The sequence below is a fragment of the Rhipicephalus microplus genome, unplaced genomic scaffold, assembly GCF_043290135.1.
Source record: "Rhipicephalus microplus isolate Deutch F79 unplaced genomic scaffold, USDA_Rmic scaffold_74, whole genome shotgun sequence".
NCBI classification, from domain to species: domain Eukaryota; kingdom Metazoa; phylum Arthropoda; class Arachnida; order Ixodida; family Ixodidae; genus Rhipicephalus; species Rhipicephalus microplus.
The window spans coordinates 1,227,623-1,251,555 of NW_027464647.1; the positions used below are offsets into that span (position 1 = coordinate 1,227,623).

Genomic DNA, 23,933 nt, shown 5'->3' on the forward strand with positions numbered 1-23,933 from the left:
TGCTCTTTTGGGAGCCTCCTTTCAATCAGGCACTGTCCTTTTAATCTCAAATGACCCAAGTCATCATCAACACGCTCCTCAAAACAGCATACACTTTCAGTTGCCGCGACTACGCCAGCTCCGTATTCTCAGATAATTTCTGTTGTAGCCGTGTTGCTCTGCCAGTCCGCGCTCCTACAATTTATGCCTGATGATAATGGCATCATAACGGCGTGAACCTATGATTCATGCCATTATAAACCCTGTGTTGCACACGTTTTCGAAGCACCACCAAGATGACTGAACCGTACGGCAACACGCCATGCTAGAGCCCCTCCTCGGTCGAGCGTGGACAGCTATTTGCAGGCTAATCGGAAGCCGTAGGTACTTGTTCGACAAATCGCAGCATCGACTGACCTTTCTCCTGGCAGGCCACCTCACACATCTTGTCGGGCGATGGATTGGTATCGGCAGTGAGGGAGCACTCGTCCATGCCATACTTCTCACAGATGGAGCCACTGCACTCCCCGTTCCAGCACACCTGGGTGCCATTGTTGCACTCTGTCTTGTTGCGCTTGTGGACTGGGTTGGGACAGCTAGCCTGCTTACCAGTGCTAGGCATCAAGGTCAAGGTTTCAACGTGCCACTCTGCAATCTAACTCAACTCTACAGCAGGTTGCTTGCATTCAAGCTAGTTCCATATCATTACAGCATTTAAGCGATTGTAAATTGAATATAATGTAGGTCAAGCCCCCCTAAAATTGTGCAGAGGTAAAAAAAGGGCAATCGCATTTCATGAAGGAAATTTGTTATGATAATTACGATGAAAAAACAAATTCCAGTGTGCAAAAATGGCTTCATGGCAGTGCTTCAAAGCTATGCAGAAAACAGCTGAACCCCTTGTAAGAGAGACTCATATAGAAGACATTTAGGTATGAGACACCTGTGGGACAACAGTAAAATCGTGGTTGATAAGAAAAGGAAGATGCAGTACCCTTGTCATTAAAACACACTGTTGTGTCTGCTTAAAGGGGCAGACTGGTCTTTTGGGACCAAAAAGTGACAAAAAAATTCATTTTTTAAAATTGACATATTTAGTTTCCGCAAGCATTTTTCTATCTTTCTGCAAATGTTCACACACCAGGAAGTGGTAATTCTTTTGTAATGTCATTCTAACTGTCCAGATTCTTGGTGCTGTTAACATGCAGAACCTGCAAAAAAAGTTTGCCGGCACCTGTGTTGGAAGCTCTGCTACGAATTTATGAGCACCTTTATCAGGATTGCAAAACATGAGCACCATGATTCTTGCTTTTTGAAGAAGCTGTGTTTTCAGTTTTCTCCATTTTTCCCAAAAAAGTAAATTTACGACTGTTCAATTTTGAGGCCTCAATACCTCTGCAGCTAGGGCAGGTACAACAACAATTCTTTTTGCAATGGGAACCTGTATGTGTGTCGAGTGCAAGTATGGGAGCGGAATTTAGAGCACAAGCCTTTTTAATTACTTACTCCTCAAAACTGTAACACAATTCCAACTGCTTTTCAAAATGGATAGTTTATTTTGCTGTAAAATAACCAAGAAAGGCCTAAAAACAAAAAAACTTTGGCATACTTTCAATCTATGGTCATTAGACTATGTTGGCATATCATTTATCACCTTTAATTAAGCACTTTTTTTCTATGGCAGTATTAAACAATAGGGGGTGAACTTAAGTTATCTCAGGAACGAGACGAGTTACAGGAAAACTAATTTAAAACGAATTTAAATATTTGAAATCAGCAGAAAAAACTACATACTCCTGTGAAGTTTGATCAAGATCACTGAAGAAATAAACAAAAAAAAATGTCTAAGACTAGTCTGCCCCCTTGAGTTAAATGCCTCAACGACTTGGCCATAAGTTGTACAGCTTAGCTCTGCTGAGCCTAATCCCGCACATGTGCGCAAGTATACAAGAGAGTGAATGGTGAAGATGGTGCTTCGTTGAATTAAACCACAATGCACAGTATTGAAAAAGTCTCCACATCCGCAGGCTTATTTTTCCATCAAATTTCATTCCTCTTTACCCAGTCAGTTCTACAATACAATCAAGCATAGCAATTAATTTTGCCTATGCTTTCTCGGCCTCCATAGTTTCTGCGGACATGTGTACTGAATAGGTAGTAATGGTGGCATACGAGTGCACACATGTTTCCAGAATAACAGCAAGCTGCCATTCAAGACTTCAAAGCACCAGCACCATCCTCGTTTGCCGGCAGATTTCCTTATCTTAACCTTGCTCCCTTATGACTGCTTGGACCACATCAACACACCCTCGCATATCATTACACCTATACTGTTTTAATTACCAGCTAGGTCCTACCTGTTAGGTAAACCGTATTGTCTATGCAAAGATTTATAAGGCACTAGCCAAATTCTTTGAGCATGACACCAGAATTAGAGCTTACATACAACGCACTTTATGGGCCACTGTTTGTAGCATGTGTAGTACTCAGCACTGGGTGAAAGGCAGGTAGCATTCGAGATGAAAGGATATTCGCAATATGACAGTTCCGTGCAATCAGACTCCAGCTTGCACAGCTTCTCCTTGCTCTCGTAATCACACTTGTTGGTGCAGCAAGGACCTTGGCTGGGACTGCACACAGGCAAGAAACAATTCCAACTACATTGCACATGCCGAAGGCTGCAACAGTTACACATCCTGAATTTCGGAAAACACCGAGGTACACTAAAAATGGCAAAATTATTTCAGCTTCATTAGTGAACTATACCTTAATAGTCAAAAAGAGTGACGACAATCCATTAAGACAGAACAAAACAGGTTCAAAGATGAACATAAAGAACACAGGTGTGGTACACATGAAGGTGACAAACATATTGAATCCATTTTAACAGCAGACACGAAGTCCAGGTTTTTGGCAATGAATGAGTGAATTGAGAGAATTAATTATTACTATTGTATAAGATATGTAGAGTTAAACCTCGTTATAATGAGATGGGTTATAACAAAATAATGGATATAACGAGCAAATCATAATTCCCCTTGATAGTCCCCATAAAAACCAATGTATCCAAGACCTCATTTTAACGAGGTAAAATTTGCCAGTCATCGAATATAACGAACAAATCTTGTTAGGAAATAAAATTCTAAGCTGACGCCACAACAGTGCAAAATGCGAATTTGAGCTTGTTAGGAAATAAAATTCTAAGCTGACGCCACAACTGTGCAAAACGCGAATTTGAGATGGTGCGTAACACGACAACTGCAGCAGTTCAAAACTCCCGCCACGCATCCTCCAGCAACGCGCACAAAGCTGAGGCACGCCAAGCGCATGCTGTTTCTGGAGGAGAGGGTGTTGCACGGGCATTGCGCGTGCACCGCTTGACTACCGCCGACAGCCGAAGACTCCACAACTCCGCGAACGTCTCGCCCTTTTCACTTCTTTATTTTGTGTCTTCTTTATATTGTTCATCTTCCCTACTTCACGGTGCTGTGTTGTGCTCCCTAACAGGCTGCAGTGAAGAGCACCCTTTCCGCTCTAATCTCCTCTCTCTCTCTCTCTCTCTCTCTCTCTCTCTCTGCGCCCGCGAGCCCACTCGCAACTTCCACACTTCCCCTCAGTAAGCATGGCTGCGATACGCCTGCCTGCAACCACTGCAGGTGTTGTCACTCGCCAACATTAGTCGTGTTGTTTTTTCGTGCGTGTTTTTTTAGTGCTTCTGCCCTATCTTTATCGTGCTGTGCTCATAATTCCAGCAACATGAATGCGCCAGACGAGAAGCGAAAGCGTATAACGCTAGATCAGTAGGTGGCTATAATAAAAGCCGTTGAGGGGGGAACAAAGAAAAGCAAAGTGGCAAAAGAGTTTGATGAGTTGATGAGTACACTGTCCACGATCTTGAGCAAGCCATCATCGATGCTGTCGCGCGTGGCGTGAAAGGAAACCTGCTGCCTTAGAAGCGGTCGAAAGAGCGGTTTTTAAGTGGATTTTAGACACGCGGGCCGTGTGTCTGCCGGTGAGCGGTGCTATGCTAAAAACAAAAGCAAGGGATTTCGCCTGCATAATGGGCTATCACAACTTCGATGCAAGTTCGGGTTGGCTCCAACGTTTCAAGGAGCGCCACGAAATCGTTGGAAGAGTGGTCTGCAGTGAATCACAATCTGTTGACGAAACCGAGGCTACGAAGCGGGTGAAAGATAACATCGCGCGGCTGCTGGAAAAATACAGCGCAGAGGACATCTTTAACACGGACGAAACTGCTCTCTTTTTCAAGATGTTGCCGCACAAGACTTTGGCCTTCAGAGGTGAGCCGCGTCATGGCAGCAAACAAGGTAAGCTGCGGATCACCATGCTACTTTGCGCCAACATGACTGGTTCTGAGAAGCTGCCAATTTTCATAAATCGCAAAAGTACATCCCTTCGCTGCTTTAAGGGGAAAAAGCAGCTCACACTCAAGTAAATGGCCAATTGCAAAGCCTGGTTTCGCACCATAGCTTTTGGAATGGGACGAGAAGCTGGCAAAGGCAAACCGCAAGTGTGCTTTGTTTTATATAACTGCACCACCCACCACGCTTCTGCAGCGTTTCATAGCATTAAGCTGCTGTTCCTCCCTGCCAACTGCACAGCAAAAATGCAGCTGCTTGATCAAAGAGTGATTATGTCGATGAAGGCAATTTACCGAAAGCTCAATTTGGCACTCACGAGGTCGGAGAAGATGGCTTGAACATTGCAGCCGCAGCTGAGCGAGCAATCATTCGCATTAGGAATATGCACCAGCATCCAATCACGAACTTCTTTGCAGCTAAGTCTGTTTGAAGTGCAATGAAATACGTGCGTGACTTTTCCTTTTTATTTGCAGAATGCAGTTATTTTGTTGCATACCACTGCGAGGCGAGATGCTATTTCGCCCATTATTTTCTTTGGGTAAATACAGTGCATAATATTTGCAGTAAATTCCCCCTGTGGCTATAAAGAAATATTGGTTATAACGGGCGAATCGTGGCAGCCCTCAAATTTTATTATAACGAGGTTTAACTGTAGTTCATTAAATCACAAACAAATAATAAGTACTTACATTCCATGTAAGGGGTTGATCTCCATTATGGATTGAGCTATGCTACAATTACAGCACTCTCTCAGTAAACGAAAATCTGTTTAATGGAACTGCTGATTAGATGGAACAAATGCTTCCGACAGAATTGGTTCCGTTCTTGCATTGTGCGCCTCTGTTTATATCTCAGTAAACGGAACTCTTGTTAAACGGAACACATTTTACTGGTCCCTTAAGGTCATGTTTAATGAGAGCCTACTGTAACATTATAAGAACTTCCGAATTTCGATTTCGCAGAAAAATTCACGGCCAAAACAACCCAAATGTGCACTTGCTGCACAGCAGCTTGAGTGGTTTTACATCTTGTTACTGGACTTTTGATAACAAGACTGGACTTTTGATAACAAGAACAATGGCTATAACTGCTGCACTAACAGACATTTTTACCTGAACGCAAAAAATTTCTGCCAATTAGAAATGCCTTTCCCCAGCACATTTCTTCCAACTAGGACATTATGCCGACACTTGCAGCCGTTTCAAATTCTGCCGTTTCAAAGCAGTTTCAAATTGTGCGTATTTTTTATTGTGTTCCTTTGTACACTGTCGTGACATGTTTTACCATAAGCTTTCTTCCTTTCTCAATATTTAGCAAATCAGAATAATTATCTGTACTCTTTTCTTGAAATGTCTACGAAATGCCTGAAAGTATCAGAAAAAGAAAATAAAGGAGTTGGTGCTCCACAGGAAATTATTATAATGAGAAATTTTTAGAGTGTCAGAAGTGTACGATCTACAGTGGAATCCCGATTTTTACGACTTTCTCAGGACTGCACAAAATCGTCGTAAAATGTGGGCGTCATAAAATCCAAACATGAAAATTTACGGCCACAAAAATAAAACGCTTAGTGCGAGGATTAGCGAGAAACTTTTAACGCGAACTACCAACAAACTCTACAGGGCTCTAAAACAAAGCGAGAAGAACACTGCTGCGCAGGTACTAGTTATGATTCATTGAAACGAACCTTGAGTGTGTCGCGATCCACTCGCGCAATTCCCAACAGCCGTAGCGAAACCTGCCACACTCAAAAAAAAAATCTGTAAGCTTCTTCTTAACTTTCTTTGAGCTCACCTGCAAAAGCTTCCCCTCAAGCACGGAAATGTCCAAAAAGCACGTCCTCCGTGGCGTCACGTGTACACACGTAGCTCCTGATGCCATTTATGTGCCGAAGCATATCGGCAAATGACGTAGGGACAGCAGAATCTGCGGCAGCAGCGTCGTCCTCATTCGACGTCGCTGTAGCGCCGCTATCGAGTTCTTCCGCGACTGCTTCGTCTAGCCACAGTTCACTGCAGATGGCAACATTGTCATCAGGCTCCATGAATTCAGCGAATGTTGTAGCTGGGTTCAAACGCTCAAAGTCGTCGTCGTCGATGGCGCTTGAATCCTCATCCATCGAAGATGTGGAGTTGCTAGCAATGGAGGCAGCCTCTCGCACAAAGCCACAATGCTTAAATGAGTTAGCAATTCTGGTTTGGGACACTGCACTCCACGAACTGGCGATATATGCATAGCGTCAAGCAAGGAAATCTTTTCTTTCTTGCAGCCCTCCATAGCCGCTAGCCGACGCTGCACAAGCCGCTTTCTGTAGCCCTGCTTCACGTACTTGATGATTCTGGCATCCAGCGGCTGCAGACGACTTGTGCAGTTTGGCGGGAGAACCACAACCTTGATGTTCCGCAGGCAGGTCGTGTCGGGTGGGAGGCATGGCCCGTTATCCACAAAGAGAAGAATTTTTCTCGCTTTCGCAACCATTTTGTCCAACTGCTGTAGAAACTTGGTGATTATAGAGGATGTCATCCACGCCTTTTTGTTGAAGTTGTACCTGCAAGGCAGCGTGCACAAATTCCTGAAGCACCTTGGCTTGCCGAATTTCCCTATTACGAGCTCCGGCAGCTTTTCAGAACCGTCCTCGTTGACACAGAACAGGGCCATCAAGCACTCTTTACTGCGCTTCCTTCCGTGACAACTGTCACCCTTTAAAGTAAGGGTCTGCTCGGGTTGCATATGGTAAAATATGCCACTTTCATCCCCATTAGAAAAATCACAAGACTTGTATTCTGCAATCAAGCCTGGCAGTGACTCTTTCCATTCCTGCACTGCGGAAACGTCTATGGAGGAGCTTTCTCCACAGGAGCGGCTGAAGACGATATTGTTGTGCTTTTCAAAGCGATCCAGCCACCCGTTTGATGCCTTGAAATCGTTTATGCCCACGCGCAACGCCACGAGGTCGGCCTTCTCTCTGAGGATGGCGCCGTCAATAATGATGGCAGAGCTCCGCGCCTAAAGTAGCCATTTCACCAGCACTTTCTCCAAATTTTCGTGTTTGCCTTCTTTCGCATTCTTTCGCTTCAGTCCGAACTTGATTACGTTCTGAAGAATCGAAGCCTTGTTAGCCAAAATGGTCTTCAATGTAGACTCCGCTATCTTTAGCTCCTGGACAATACTTGCTTTTGTGGCTCCGTGCCGCTTCTCGACTTCGAAGATTTTCAGCTTTTCGCTGCGCGATAAAGCTCTGCACTTTCATGACATCTCTCGTAGCCGTGCGATACGATCGCAGACAACATGTGCCCTTCAAGAAAAAAGAGTGAAAAGAGGGCCACGGCGCCCTAGCCGACACTTCTGAGGTATTAAACTGACCCCTTTCGAAAGCTAGGAGCAGAAGAGAAGATCGCATTTCAAAGGCATGTCATTGGACTCTAGTGAAGCACGCACATTACGATGGGCTTTCAGGGTGAAGCCGCCGTATTACGTCGCACATACCACGTGGCTGGCGGTCGGCGCCAACACCCTCTCGGCACCCGGCGCCATCGTTCGTATGCGCTGTGTTCCTTGGTGTCGTGCACGAAGGAGGAAGGAAGGAGCTACAAGTAGTCGTCGGTGCCGTCGGGCCGGCGCCTCCTCCTTCCTCAGTCTCCGCTGCCTCTCGAAGTGCGTTGTATGTCCAATGGTTTTGTGTTCGATAAAGCGCGTGCATCTTCGATAGCGGGTACGCCACATTATACGCGGAGGTAACGTGCTTGAGAAGACGCTCATGGAGCTGCGTCAACGAGTTGTGAATGCACGACTGCGAGTTCAGACAGTCATGCGCATTGTTGTACAAGCTCCAGTAACGGGAGCGATGCATTCATTTATCAAGGGTGATTAATGATAGCAGACGGCAGCTGCGCTACTGAAAGTACGAGGCATTGTTTTGAGATGCGCTTTTGTGCAAGTCCTAATAATGAAGCATTAAATCAGATTACATTTTATTACATCCTAATGATGCCCCCCCCCCCCCCCCCCCGAACTAAAATACTACACAGGTTAGCATTCCCTAGACGAAATCCTTCAGACGCCATTGCGCGACGAAAGCGGAAGAGAGATGGTTGTTTAAAAAGGGTAAAAGGAATGGGGAAAACCACAACCACGCCCCTTTACGCAGCTTTCACCGCCACTAATAGGGTGAAAGGAAGACGCCCGAACGGCAGGTGAAAGCCAAAATGCACTGTTTTTCCGAGCGCTCGGCATGCGAAGGGTTGCTCCTGCTGGTGCGGCAAAAGACACCCGCGGCACTTCCCTTTTGTTCCCCATTTGGTCCTCTCGCTTCGCATGGATCGTCGTGAAACGCGGGTTCGGCGTAAATTGACGTCAGATAATTGAGGTTTTTAATGCATTGCGTTTAAGGGGATTTCCCCGGAACGGGACAAATCTGTCGTAAAATGCGAGTCGCCGTGAAACCGGGAGACATAAAACCGGGATTCCACTGTATATTGCAATGACAACTGTTAATACACTCAGTGTATGCTGAAGTTATAAATGTCCTGGTGCTAATTGACTGGATATAGTGTTCACTTTAATCGGGAGCATCATGGAAAGCACCGTAAACAGACAGGTGACATTCATTAAATGGTGAAAGTGCTAAGTACTGGCTCACATGTTCAGCATAAATGGTGTCATGCATTAAGTACCCCCTTTCGTATGTGGCACACAGTACCTGCAGATGGCTCTGGGCTTTCGAGTGCAGCCTTTGCCCTGGTGCTCACGAGGGTAGCAGCAGTCCTCCATGCACTCCTGCTCCTCGTAGCCACAGTCGCACTCCTCGTCCCCTTCCACAATCTTATTGCCACAGAACGGGCCCTCGTCCTCTGCAAATGGAGAAGAAAGTCAGCGAATGTGCGACGGTCCACTTCATTATCTCATTGGCTGGCCCAAAAGTAATGGTATTGTCACATTGTCACAACTTTTAAGAAAGCACAGCAACTTGAGGAACAAGCTAAACGGCGACTGGGACAGTAAAATTGGTCAAAATTATCGATTTTTGGGTTTATTTCTTTTTCCATGCTCGGATATTCTTTAACCTCATGGTGAAACATTAGAACAAGCTATGCAGTCGTAATTAAGAAAACAGCACTTTGTCAATGCGTTGTCATCTAAAACTGCGAAAAAATTGGTCTTCAGAAGAAGCCGCCGCGCCGCAAATCGCGCGGCTCTCGCTCGACAAAGTGCCACCATATTTGTATCATTGTGAATAGGAGAGATCGGAGCTGAAGATTAATTAAGAAAACAGCACATTGTCAATGTGTTGTCATCCAAAACTGCGAAAAAATTGGTCTTCAGAAGGAGCCGCCGCGCCGCAAATCGCGCGGCTCTCGCTCTACAAAGTGCCACCATATTTGTATCATTGTGAAGAGGAAAGATCGGAGCTGAAGATTGCCGCAGGGCCGCATTCCTCCAACGAAAGATAAAGCCAGGAAAAGCAAGCGAAAAAAAAGCGAAAGTTGCATGACGATTGGTTGAAATAGTCACATGGGAGCTCATGGCGCACTCCTATTGGTTGTCGAAGATTTTAATAGCTTTCGCACATTTGTGCAGGAGGGAGCCACTCCTGGTTGCTGCACATTTTGTTCATTCCTGTGTTGATCGCCACAACTACATGAGTGTTCAGCGATGATCCCCAAAGGCGCAAAGTACTGAAAGATCCACGCAAACAAGATACGGCAAACGCCATAGAATAAAAGGAAAAAACTGGACAAGGAAGCAAAGGTCGCTGACCTTGCCGACCAGAAAAAGCCGACACACGTGGGAGATAGGGACAGCTTCTCCGCATGCGACTGTGACAGTGCGTCCGTATGCGCAGATTACGACCTGACCGCGTGAAGTGCTGACGACATGTGCTGCATTATTGATGCGACCAGCGCTTGCCCCCATGTAGTGACGACACCTCTACGTACGATGTTGAGTCTGTGTGCAGTATTGATGAGTCTGCGTATCAAGGTCACGGGTCCACGTGTGGTGTTGACACGTCCACAAGCAATGGTGACCACGCTTCTGCGAGCAAAGGCAACGTGGCATCGGCAACCGCAGACGTCTGCGTGTCAAGTATTCAGAGGCGGATTTCGGCTCCAATTCTCACTAATGATGAAAGAGATGGTACGACGAGAAGAAACGCAAGCGTAAGCTTTGAAGGCATTGTCTGCTACCACGGCCACAAAAAGGAAATTTCAACTTCTAAATGATGGCAAAAGTGACGATAATATTGTTTCCGAGGCATCATTTTTTGTAGCACACAAAGTGATGATGAATAAGCTGCTGCCCAAATTCTGCCACCAGTGTGGAAGGACCCCAGTACATTTTGAAACTGGACTTTCTTTTGGGTTCATAACTAAAGTGGAAGTGCTATGCATACCTGTGAAGTTCAAAGATTCCAAATCAGACATGTCAGAAATTAAGGACATGTCTGGCTTCCCAAACTAATCTTTGGCACCGTCAAGTTCCCCGTAGAGTCAATGTAATAAAAAGTACGAAATTTTGAACGGCTTTAGCTTTTGCCATCTAATTTTTCGGACATTTTACCACCAGCCGCAGACTCAAAATCACTATCTACGCTGCCATTTTGGTGGTTTTGGTACCCTTGAATTCATTGCGCCACGGCTGCCGTACCATCGAAACTGCAAATGACACATTCTAGTGCACTCCAATCCACTGCTAGCTTAGTCAAACCTTTGGCCACAGCCGCATGGTGCTGTGCTTGTGGCCTGGGCTTCGACACGCTGTGCAACTATGGTCTGCCGTCGCCATGCTTGCAGACCCGTGGAAGGCGGTTGTGCAACAGACCCGTCAGAACTGTTTTCCCCACGCGAGCTTCACACTACACGCAGAGATGGTCGTTTCACCTAGAGTGGACAGCGTGTGCGACGAACTTCCACTCACAGACATTACATGCCTTCGACGATCTGCACGCTGCCAGTGTTTCGATTCCAGCCGGGATAACCTTTGTGGATTTCGCCGACGCTGACAAAGACCCTGAGCTATGTGCAAAATTGACCGATGACAAAATCATTCGTCAAGTTATGGAGGATTCCGACGACTCCGACACTGTGATCGAAGAGGCAGCACTTACACAACCAACGAGCTCAGAGTTGACGCAAGCAGTGAGACTGTCATCGGTGTACAGCAACAGCATGACGTTAGCTGAAATTGAGGCAGACACCATCACGGGCAAGTGGAACGCCGTGCCAACAAAAATAGGCACCTATGAAACAACCTGGATATGCACACAATCAAGGCATACCCAGAAGCAATCTTGAAGCCAGCAAAACTAGATGACATAATCTGCCACGACAATAAATATTCCATTCTAAGAAGGCATACTGTCTCATCCTCTCCACTTTTCTAATTGCCAAACTAGAGAAACACAAGTTCTTATTTTTCGCGCGTGAATATCCCTATGGCATTCAATTGAAATAAAGAAGGTAATCTTTTCTTTCGATTGAAATCTGAGAGTTGCTACAAGATGCGGGGTCGGCGTAAAATTGTGTCGTATAGCCAAGGTTTTTAATGCATTATTTTTGAGGGAACTTTTCCGAGACTAAGCTAATTCATTATAAAAGAGGATCGTTGCAAAACTGGGGGACGAATAATCGAGATTGTACTGTATGGTCACGATACTGGTTAAACCATCTACATGTTAAGAAGTAAAGTACCCAAATCACTGGGAATAGACACCAATTTCGCACACGCTCTCGTGGTCCCTATACTTTTGCTCACGGGTGTACATGTACATAAAGGAAGCTCACCTTGGAAGCAGTTCTCCTTCTGCTCTCCGCGCAAGATTGCCGACAGCACGGCGGAGATATTTCGTATACTGCATGGCGAGAAGCGCTGGTTGTTGGGCTGGTGGCCTTGGGTCGCACTGGCATACATGATGTAGTTGCCCAATGTTCCCCCTGGAACACACTCTGGCGGGTAGTCGTGCTGCAGTGCAAAAAGGCAAGACGGTCGTGGGTTAACAAGCAACCGTTCTCCAACACAATGGAGCAGGAGTGAACAGAGCCAGCCTTTGTGCTTAACTGCACCCAACTGTTCACTTCATGTTACAGCACCATTGTTATTCGTGACAACTGCATCAAATGCAATATGCAAAGCTAGAAGGGGGAGGTGACAGTTCAATAGCTTCAAACCAGCCCCCCTCCTCCACCACACAGTTTTGTTTTACTTTTTGTATGTATACAGGGTTTTTTTCTTTTTACTAAAACCAAATACTTATAAAACCATAACTATTCAGTTACTATTCAGTTATAGTAACTATAACTGAATGAAAGAGACATACAGTTTGCTGTTATGTGGCACTTATTTGGGTATTATTTATAATGTACTTAATTAGTTGATCAGCTAAAATCAATTCTACAAAAATTTTGGAGCCAATTATGTTTTGTTATGCAGTAAAGGGCATTTAAAACAACCAACAATTTTTTGTGGTAGCATACATGCTGCATAAAAAATTTTTTACCGTCTCAAAAAGAGCTCGCGAAATTTGGAATAAAACCATGTGACTGTGCTTGTGCACTACTGTACAGCCGCATTCTCAACTAGAGCTGTTTATCGCTGCCACCGCCAGTTTCGCTCTCACAGCTCTGCAACACCGAAGTCCCAAGAGTGCTCACGACGCCGAAACTGCCATGCAATAATGGCAGCGTGCCACTGTTTGTCTTTTCTTTCAATTCGAATGCGCAATTTGAACATAAAATGATAAAATGAATAATTTAATCTTGAAGTTGCTCTGCCTTTCTCTCTTCCACAAGTCTCATAAACATTGCTTGACCTCAACAAAGCGTCATCCTCCAGCATTAAAGGGCGATGTCCCAACTCCCTGGGTACTATAATTCTTGAACCTGCTACAGTATGCATAGATAAAAAAAATAGATAAATATAAATATTAGCATGGTGAATGTGCAGCAGGGTGCCTAGATGGGACAAAGGATTACAAATAAGCACACATACACAGCGCTGTGTATGTGTGCTTATTTGTAATCTTTTGTTCCGTTTAAAAATGCCGACACATTGGAAAGCCAATGCCAAGCACTGTGACAGTTTGTTTTGCCATGGTCCGGCTACCAGTTGCCTAGCTCAAAGCATGTTTGAAAACCAAGTGCCGTAGTGTGGACTGAAGACAACGACAGAAAGAAACAAGGAGGAGCACCAACTTTCAACTGTTGTTCTTTGTGCTTTGGCATATATAGATTTTCGTTTGTGCTCAATAAACTCAGTCCATGTTTTCCCCGTGTTCTCATCTTCAGTTCGCGCTATAGCACTCGTCGCGGCATACCAACTAGCCCAAGCTCCTACCCTTCTATGCTTGAAATCACTTATCAGCACAATGCTATAGCCGCTAAGCAGCCAAGACAGGTGTTGAAAAGCAAGCCCATTTTTGAATGTTGCTAATTAAAACAAGGTTTATTACTTTAAAAATTGCAAAACACTTACAGGTGAGCCAAAGTTGTGGCCTATCTCGTGGGCAAAAGTGATCTCGGATACCTTCAGTGGGATCTTGGCATTGTGATTGAGAAATGTTATGATGCCAGTGTTGAGACTGCGCTTGACATTCTCAGACTTTCCGTTGATGTTCTCAGAGTATGTCTTGTACTTCTCACAGATACCGCCAGACGCACCTGCCAACGGAGCAAAAGTGATGCATATTAACTAAATCAACACAAAGGGTTCCAACGCTAACTCCTACGTTAGTCCTGAAGAAGTGGTAATAGTGAGACTATTTCATTTTAACACAGAAAGGTGTTGCTGGGCCCCTTTAATGTAAATATCAGAGCAAGTGCACAGACATGACAATGCTGGTCTCTATTTAAACAATAAGTCTCTTTTTTTATTTTCAAAGTTTCACAAGTTCCCAGGGAACCTGCTCCATTACATTGGTCATACAAGTGGGCCTTTGCGTGTTTAGCAAAATTTCATTCAGCAGTTTTTTCTTCATCGGTTCCACTTTGCAACAAAGTTCGCCTCTGTCCCTAAAAATCAAGTTGCATGCATAAAAGAGCTAGAACTGTGAAGTCTTAGATGCATTTGAGAATGAGTGAATGAACACGTCAGCGAGTCCTACCATTAACCGATGCCACCCAGGCCAGACCCAAGGTGCCATGTTGGAAATCCCTGAAGGTCCACACATAGGCCAGGCAGAAGTCATCATGGTTGGATAGGGAGTTGAGGTTCAGAAAGTTGGACGCATCCAGGTTGCCCGCACAGAACGGATTTGACCGACGATGTCTATCATCGTAGCAAGCTGAGCTGTCATTGATCTGCAATAAATGGTTCACATAAACACAGAGAGTCCATTGTGGCTAACAAGCTGTCATGAATAAGTAATAAACCTCCAGAATGTGCAATAATACAGCTTTACAAACACCAAACCTTAAGCAACTGAATAAAAAGAGTGGCACAAGCTAGCCACAAAGGGCAAGTATTTCTCTCATGCCCAGGTTTGCGAGCTTGCTAACCTTGGGAATCTAGAGTGATGTGGAACCCCTAGCTTTTTTGTTTAAAATGATGCACTTTTACCACAAAAAAGAAGGAAGGAAAGGAATATTTATGCCATCAGTTGAGGATGGGAAACAGCTCAAGAAATAAGCATCTACACAGAAGAAACAATCGATCGGGCGCAATCAGCAAAGTCACTGTTTCCTCGCTAGCCAACATGGAAATGGTGAATCACTGTGCCCAGTGGCGCAGAAAAGAGCCTGGTTGCTACTATTCATGGGTGGATGCCTTCATGAGTCGGTGATAGGAACACTGTGGTCTTGCGTGTGCTAAAAGTGGAACGATGTTGTTCGTAAGCCCACTTATCACAGTACCACTTAAAGTTTTTTTCAAGCATTTGAATCGTGATGTATAAAAGTTGAAATTACTGTATGCTTTCATTGCCCTACAAAAGGAGCCGAACAGTCATGGTAATTGTGACGTCACCTTGAGGTTGAGACCGCTGACTTGGTAGTTCGCGATATTGTACAGCAATATCTGTGACTGTAGTGGTTTCCATTGGCTTTGCATGGCTTACAGTGAAAAGAAATTGAAAGATTGCAAACACGCTTGTACCGATTTCCTAGCACATGTTTACCAGAGATAATTATGAAAACACATATTCATTACAGGTGCTATTTAAACATGATAATGGGTTTCAGCTATACCAGCTATATTGTATAGGTTCAGCTTTTTTTGTATATTACGGAAAAAATAGTGGGTAGGAAAACAACAACAAATAGAAGCATGGCCATCAGTGATGGCCATGCTTTGAGACACTTTGTTGAAGAACAATCCATGAAAACATTTATGTTTTCTGCATGTATGCTATCTGGAACAACACAAAGCGAAAAGAACTGCATGTTAATAGAAACTTAGCTGGGCAGTATGTTGTATGTTTGCTATTCATTCAGTTTTTGCCCTCAATAAATTAGCCAGACGCAAACAGTTCAATGAGCTGGCTTCTGGCCAAGTGCTTAGGCGAAAACAGTTTGAAAATAGAGCAAAGATTGTATGTAGACAGGATTCCATTCTTAATGCCTTATACTGGCACATAAGTTGAATATGACTCATTAGAGCTATAATAGTTCATTCCTTTATTTGAAGGGGAGCTTTGGCATTCTTTTAACTACATTACATTTCTGTTTTCAAATGGCATTGGCAGCGCCATATCAGGTAGGTCAGTTCTATTGCTTACAAACTCATCCACAATTCCAAGTAATCAAAAAAACAGCGTGCCGAAACCTAAAAAACAAACAGGCTACGGCTTCAAGTAACGTCTACATTGACCATAATGTAACCACAGAGCACAGAGTGCTGATGCCAGAAACTAGGAAGCTGCAATGCAATCTGACAATACATCAAGCTGTTCGAGCTTTTTTAATGTTGTTGGCAGTGATATCACTCACAATTTTAGCTCTGAATCATCACAGTTCACTTTTGACTGCCTGCTTGGTGAGGTAGTGATATAGACTTCATCACAAATGCAGGGTGGCCAGCATTCAAAGGATTCATGAAGTCGCTATTTATCTTAAAAATTGATTTTCATAAAAATTAAATGACTTGCAGTAAGTTTAGTTTGGCACAGATTATTGGAGTACCAAAAAAAATTTAATTTAGATCAGTGGACACCAACAAATCACAAGAGATGCCCTTTTAAGCTGAGCCACAAGATGGTGCCAGCAACGTGGCTTCACACACTTGTCTCTCCTGTGACCAAACATACGCACTTTGTCATCAAAAACTCCCTGGGTGCCTGCCAGAAGCCTTTTGGGATGTTGCTAATATGCTTTACCTCCCAAAAATACACTGCCAAAAGGCTGTGACATCAGCCTTTGTACTCCTGTGCAACAGTCCAGGAAGGAGGTAACACTTTTCTCTGTTGCAAAGGTCTGTACCAATAATTGAGAACTCTTTACAATTCAAACCTATTTAACACATACCCGTATCCTTTGCACGGCAAACTTGATATCCCGAATTCCATTGAAGTTGGTGCTCCGATATATGCGGCTGGCAGCTTCGACGTGTTGGGCTATGAGAGAGGAGATCTCCTCGCGCGCCTTGACAGGGTCCCTGCCCGTGCTTGTGATGTGGTCCCAGAGGAAGGTGTCTGTCTGCACGAACAGGTTGCAGACGCGCCTCTTTGGCAGGTAGCTGGTCCCTCCAGTGCCCAAATGCAGGCCGCCTGCTGACCGCAGGTACTTAGCTTGAGGTGCCTCCGAAAAATGGTGGTGCCCCTCCTCGCTCGGAGAGCGCACGGCACGCCTTGGCTTGCTCCAGCCACTCTCCTGTAATAAGGTCACAAGAAAAGATAGGCCAGTCACTCTGAATGTTTTCGAGGTACAGTTGAACCCCTTTATATAAGACATGCTCCAAGCAGCAATTCTTCTCTTTTATATATCTCTTATAAACAGAGTACCATGCATGCATTTTTTCTTATCAGCCTGTACGTTACTGTAAGCATTCTGATGTCTCATACCCATTTGTCTCTTATATCAGCGTCCCTTATAAGGGGTTTGACTGTACTAGCTGCAAATATATCAGCAACGCTTTTACAGCATGTACTTGAACACATGTACATACACACAGCACATTCGAATGCTGTTAGCAAACAACACGTATGTGCAGCTGTTCCGGCTCGCAAAGTGTGCAAGTTGCAAGGAGGAGGGCATGAGAAATTCAACAACATGGTACTCTTTTGCGGGTGTCATTATTTTGTCTTACCAACGTCTCTTCTATTTTAACCTCCCATGATAGCTTTTCTTTCAAAAATGAAGTGCTCATAAAATGAACTGGGCAGTTTCACATGAATAATGAAGCACTTAAAGCAAGGATCAGCATCTTGTGCGAAGCTCTGCAGTCTATGCTAAGCATACTACACAGAAGTGCCATATTAATGAAACACAACACACGAAGCAACTTCCACAGTACAGCAATAACAGTTCCCTCATAGGTATTAGAGATTTCATAAGGCTCGCACTGACACCAGTACTGTAAGAGGTTAGACAGGAAACGGCTAATGTAGTAAGCAACTTGACCTGCACTCTTTGTTCCACTCACACCACCATACCCACACTGATGCTCAGAATTAAATGCTGCTGTTTCAGAGCGCAATGCTCATGCCATCAGGAAAAGAGAGACTACTACAGAGCACCACCACAAGGACAACTTAGCAGGGCCTGCAATCTGATTGCTTCTTCAGTACGAACCTGATGCACTGTACGTTTCTGCTGGACTTTTGAGCTCTGAATGCGCAAAGCTGGCAGGTGCCTTCATACCAGCAGAGCGCAATGCAGTGCCCCCGTCAAAGCAAACAACGCTTGAAGTGTCCATAAATCCCGCTGAGAAGGTCAAAGTGGCTGACTGGTCTCAATAAATGTTATTTGCATTCCCAACCAATAGTAAGAAAATGTGGCACAAGCAAGAGCCAAGAGCCGGTGCGGTGCATCAGTGGCTACGGCACTCTGCCACTGACCCAAAGGTTGCGGGTTCGATCCCAGCTGCAGTGGTCACATTTCGGTGGAAGCCAGTGTGCTGTATGATGTCAGTGCATATTAAAGAACACCAGATGGTCAAAATTTCCCGAGTCCTCCCCTACAGCGTCTTTCGTAATCAGATGATGGTTTTGGGACGTAAAACCCCTGATATTGTTAGTATTATAAGCAAGAGGCAAGAAAATTATGTGGCATTCAAGTAGAAACTGACCTCAAAACAAGATACCTGAACATTTTGGGCGAGCACGTGCATCCAACTACCTTTTCCCTTTTACGGCAGCGCGACAGGCTAGTTGTGGGGACATGACTGTCCCTTCGAGACACAAGTCAATAAAGCCTTTTGCGAAGTGACTGAACACCCCCGCGTCCGGCGCTCGCGATCCCCCTTTCCCTGCGCATGGAGCAGGTTTCCCCTCTTTCAGCGAGGGAACGTTTGCTCGTCAGTAAAGGGAAACCGGGATGGTGAAGAAAACCAGCGTGCCAGACGCTCTCTCTGACACCGACCAAGGAAAAAGGTCGAACCCGGAACCCCCTGCGAGCCAAGGACGACAACGACCAAGGTGTAAGTGTCTACCCTTGTTTTCTGTAGTGTCTCTATGTGACATTTACGCGTTATTACTGACGTATAGCAATGAAGTGTTGTTGTTTACCTAGCCTGTTGCCTTATTCGCCCGAAACCGTGAAGCTGCAATGAGACAAGCTACGGATAGGGGACGTTAATCGTGCACGGTACGACTGTGTGCGGCTGGAACATTAGTTATACCCTTCTGCGTCAGCCGTACATAGGATGGAACCCTTACAACATTGAACTCATTTTTTTGTACAAAGCCCAACACACGCCAGTGCACTATATTTACACACCTCATTGTAAAATGCCACAGTTAATGTATGGAGCAAATAAATGTGACTACTTGAGCCCAGTCAGCATACCGTGGTACCTTTCACAAAGTAGCTGCCCAAGGTCATGAAAATTGTTATGAAACACCGATACTATTCCATTGACATGACTTCCTGTCATCAAGACTAAACATTTGCTCTGTAAATTAAAACAGGGTATTGTAATTGAAGGCTGGGTTGAAAACAGAGCCCAACGTTTTATATCTCAGGATGTTGCATCTATGCCTAACTGTTGATTGAGGTGGATCAGGCAACTCACAGCCGTATCTGGCACAGCACTGTTGGCAACTCTGTCCATCCATTGCCGCACGTCCTCCGTGATGCCACAGCCAGGCCGAGCAGTTTCGTTCTCGTGGTCTGGAAGCTCGACATCACTGGCAGCATACATGATAGAGTGGTATGGACGTTCATCGGAAAAGTATTTGTTGGCCCGCTCAGCGTAATAGTGACCCTTTGTTGTCTCGATGCGCCCTTCAAATACACCATCGTGCAGAGCCCCAAATACATGACTCGTTGGCTCCCCTGAAAGAAGAGCAAAGCTGGTTAAGCAAAGTGATAAATGATTTTGCAAAGTACCGGAATATGCAACAAGCTGGTATGCAGGCCCAGAATAGGCAGAGCATGCTACGAGAATGCTTGCACTCACCTACTAAATGCCCAGAGTAAATGTGTGACAGGTCTACGTCCAGCGGCCTCCTGTCATGTGCCTCTATCACAAGGTCATTGCTGAATACTGATGCATCGCGTTTTAGCCTTAAATGAAAATGTCTGCAAAAATCAAGAAGAACCCACCATGTTAGTCAACAAGCAGTACAGCTCCACAGGTGTAAAGTGCTACAGACTATGAGTACTAACAAGCATCGCTCAAGCTTTCTTGCACTACGTGCTGATTAATGGGGCAACTCTGAACATGGTGAGGCATAACAGCCATCAACAAGCCCGACCCATCAATTTTTTTTTTAAGAATTACTTACCTTTTGTACATGCCTTCTTATGCTGTAAATATATAATGCAATGCCTCAACATCAATCCTTGTTAAGCAGTACAGTTGTGCTTCTAAGCAAGGTCTGAGCACAGAATGATTTGGGTGGTTGCGGTGGAAGCGTGATATGCAAATACTTCGGTTCCCAAAAAATGCGCATTTCACAAGTAGTTCGACATTTCTTTTCATATGGACATAAGAGGCACCAACAACATGCACAACATATGTCGCATATATTCCATTCAGTGCAAGTGCCCAACGACCGAGCAACGTGGATTATGTCAGAATGTTGCGCTGAATGTATACAATCATTGCAATGGCTCTTGAAGACCCTTTCTAAAATCAATTAATAATGTATGAAGTAGTTAGATCAGAGCAAGTAGAGTGCAATGTGGTTCCGAATTAGTGTGATCCAGTCAATAACTAAAACACTGAATGACTGCAAGTACACAATTTCATTTTCATATATATATCATCTTAAATTCACCCCTTAAAGAGAATAATATCCTCTTCATGCATGAATAATGATGCACTGTCTACAAATGAGTGACATCCACATACCATAATGGCACTCAATACTACATTCTAAGAAAGAAAATGAAGTAGTGTTTCTTTGAGTAAGTTTCAGTAGTTAGTAATACTAATTATGTTATTTATTACTTCATTATTTTGCCAGTCAGTCAGGTTCTATTTTAACATAAAAAGAACACCATAGGCCCCAAATGCGTATGCAATATGTTTTTGGTTACACTTCGAACGGGCAGTCTAACATCGTAGTGCCTCACCAAAGTGATCAGCAGCAATCGTACGCAGCACGCCGAGGTTAACTCGAGACATGCTGAACATGCAGATGTTTCCTTTCCGTCTGATAACCAATGTATCCTGTGCTCTTTTGACCAGGTGTTGACACAACTAGCACAAACAAGCTCCCTACACAAATGCAGCGACCAGTATTTAAGGGGTTTTAATCGGTGCATACACATAGAGTGAAAATATATATATATATTATAGACATTCATGAAATGGTGTCTGTTCAATAGCTACCTGCAAAATACTATTAGTGGGCTTCCAAAAAAAAAATGTTGAAAGGGGAAGATCGAAGCTTGCGATGAAAAATCCGTAAACAGGGGTTCCGAATTAGTGTGATCCTTAATTAGCAGGATTGCTACACATGATCTTTTAGCAAAGAATCCCTACTGATGTAAAGTGCTGCCAACAGGTATATTAGGACAACAGCATACAGAGGATACAGGGCTTCCCAAGCTGGTCGTACCTGTTATGTGCATAAAACTTGAGGTGAAGTGCTGCGTCTTGGTCTTGTGGAGACCTCTTGATGCGCATGTGTCGCTCATGGATATCATCATGATTGTACATCAAAGGCTCATAGTGTCGTACAAACCTATTAAGTCTCCTTGCTGTAAAGAGAACATGAACATTATGTCGGCTTTCATTATAAGGCAATGAGCCTGTAGCAAAGCTAAGCTGGCAAAATGAAAACTGGAATATAAACAGCACACTGCCTTCTGTAAAGTACGTCTTCCTGCTGTGAAGAGCACAGAAAGGTTATGACATCCATGTTTGATATTTCAGGACAACGCCAGCCTGCCAGTATTACCTTTTTTTTGTATTTAGTTTGATGACCTGAAAACTCTGTTCTACTACAAACTGTTGCTTGTCTAAGAAAATTTAATATGGGTCCTGAAACAAAATTTAATAGCACATAGTAAGAACTGTTATAGACCTGCTTTACATTTTATCAATATCAATGTGAAAGCATTCCTTATGCATGGACGAGTTTGTTGGAGCTGGCTTTTAAGGATATGATAACTGACTGTTAGTGTTCAGGTTCATACAGTCTCTACAGTAAGAATAAATTCTTCGTTATGCCAGCACTGATTGAAACAGCTAGATATGTCTGGACATTCTATAGATGTTCTGACAGGTGTTATAAGTATTCAAGAACTGGCATTGCAACAAGACAGCGAAAAGAAAGGCACATTCAAGACCTTCATTAGGCCTCGGCTGATGTGTAACAAATGTCCTGTGAACATCCATCTTCTCTGCCTTGTTTTCACTTGTGAAATGTATTTATTATATGGCAACTTTACATGCAAGCAACTGCCCCGTTCAAAGTCACGGAGAACCAAAACTTGTGCATTAGCAAAGGCTTCATATAATGGGCTCAGAACACAAACAATTCTGAAGGCCAAGTATAACAACACGTGAAGTAGGTATTAGCCGGGCTGATACACGCTTTCTGTAGGCTATTGAAACATGTTCGAGGAGGGCTCAGAAGATACAGTAAAGAGCACATTACACTCTGCGATATTTGTACATACTCTATGAAATAATTTCCAGAAGTGTGGCAAGCATTTTATTTCAAGGGAGGAGCATTGAGACTTATACATGTACACTGGTGTGTATATTTCTGTCTTTCTATTGTACAACATGCAAACTAAAAATTGAGGAAAGGGAATTATTTCCCCCGACCCACCCACAGCTGTGCCACCTATGATTCCTTATATGTATATACCCACACCTCTAAGCCTAGTTTAATAATTCCCAAAACCTCAAAAAGCAATTGCTTGCACTGGAGGATGATCTAATGCAAAATAACTTCACTAGTCACCACTTTTTTTAAATTGAATCCATGTAATGGTATACAAGTGTGTTTATTTTTATTTATTTATCATATACTGCGAACTATTTAAGGTCCAAGCAGGAAAGGTACAGCAAGTTCAAAGGTAAAATAAAAGTACAACAAAGTTACAACAAAATTGATGCTGGTACACACGAAATGTAAGAAAAACATAGCAATCACCATCAAATTATACTCGTTTCCAGAGGGCTGAGTACACCCACTGCAACACAATCCATAAGCAAAGCACCACACTCTTAGGCACACAACAAATTGTTAGATCAAACAAGTATTGTGAAAGCCAGGAAACACAAGGCGCATTTCATGGTGAAAAGGAAAGAAGAGTAGAGTTTCGGGGCAACAAATTCCACTCAGAGATTGATTTCGGGAAAAAAGAGTGTTTGTATAAATTAGTTCTTGCGAAAATTGGCTTGATGCTACAGCTGTGTTTGTGACGGGAAGGCCTGGAAGAATCCTTTACCATGTAGTTTTCTGGCTTTATTTCGAGTTTAGAAAAATATATTAGACGGAGTAAGTTAAGTCGAGCAGCTCGTCGTCTGTCCTCAAGAGGTTCAAGATTTGCCAACTGCAACATCGCAGAGGGGGAATCGCGGCGTCTATACCTACTGTGACTGGTCATTCCAGAAGTGCGAGAGAAATGGAGGAGAATCAGTCTATTTGCGAACAAGAGCAATTAAAAATATACGTGCGCAACGCGAGCGCCGCCTGTGAACGGAACCCGTTCTGCGGTCAACCAGGGCGACCCGTTCGTTGGAGCACCCAAACCTCGCCGGAAGCTGGCTCGCCAAAAAGGGGCCCGAGCGCCCAACTAGTTCGCACAGCTGTTCGCAGCGATGCCCACACCACCAACCGGCTCCGTTCGAAAAACGCCCTCTCTCAAAAATGATGCCGGTGGTGGTGGCGGTCGCGTCAGCGGCACGACGACGGGAGGAGTGGCGGTTTACCTCAGGAAGTCGTCAACCGACCGCCTCGCCCTCGCCGGCCGGCATTGTTCGAGGCGCGATCGGGCAGACCGTGCCCACTACCACCGA

At 44.3% G+C, this 23,933-nt stretch overlaps 1 protein-coding gene across 1 annotated transcript in view; it reads right to left on the minus strand.

Moving 5' to 3' along the window:
* Positions 1–23,933, minus strand: part of LOC142790160 (disintegrin and metalloproteinase domain-containing protein 10-like) — a 45,144-nt gene that overhangs the window by 12,032 nt on the left and 9,179 nt on the right. Inside the window, exons 2-11 of the mRNA XM_075885161.1 lie at positions 21,517–21,658; positions 19,908–20,029; positions 19,521–19,783; positions 16,814–17,158; positions 14,458–14,653; positions 13,830–14,014; positions 12,143–12,320; positions 9,061–9,211; positions 2,511–2,609; positions 397–590 (exon numbers count right to left, since the gene is read on the minus strand). Of these exons, the coding sequence (XP_075741276.1) occupies positions 397–590; positions 2,511–2,609; positions 9,061–9,211; positions 12,143–12,320; positions 13,830–14,014; positions 14,458–14,653; positions 16,814–17,158; positions 19,521–19,783; positions 19,908–20,029; positions 21,517–21,658 (1,875 nt within the window). The remainder of the gene's footprint in view (positions 1–396; positions 591–2,510; positions 2,610–9,060; positions 9,212–12,142; positions 12,321–13,829; positions 14,015–14,457; positions 14,654–16,813; positions 17,159–19,520; positions 19,784–19,907; positions 20,030–21,516; positions 21,659–23,933) is intronic.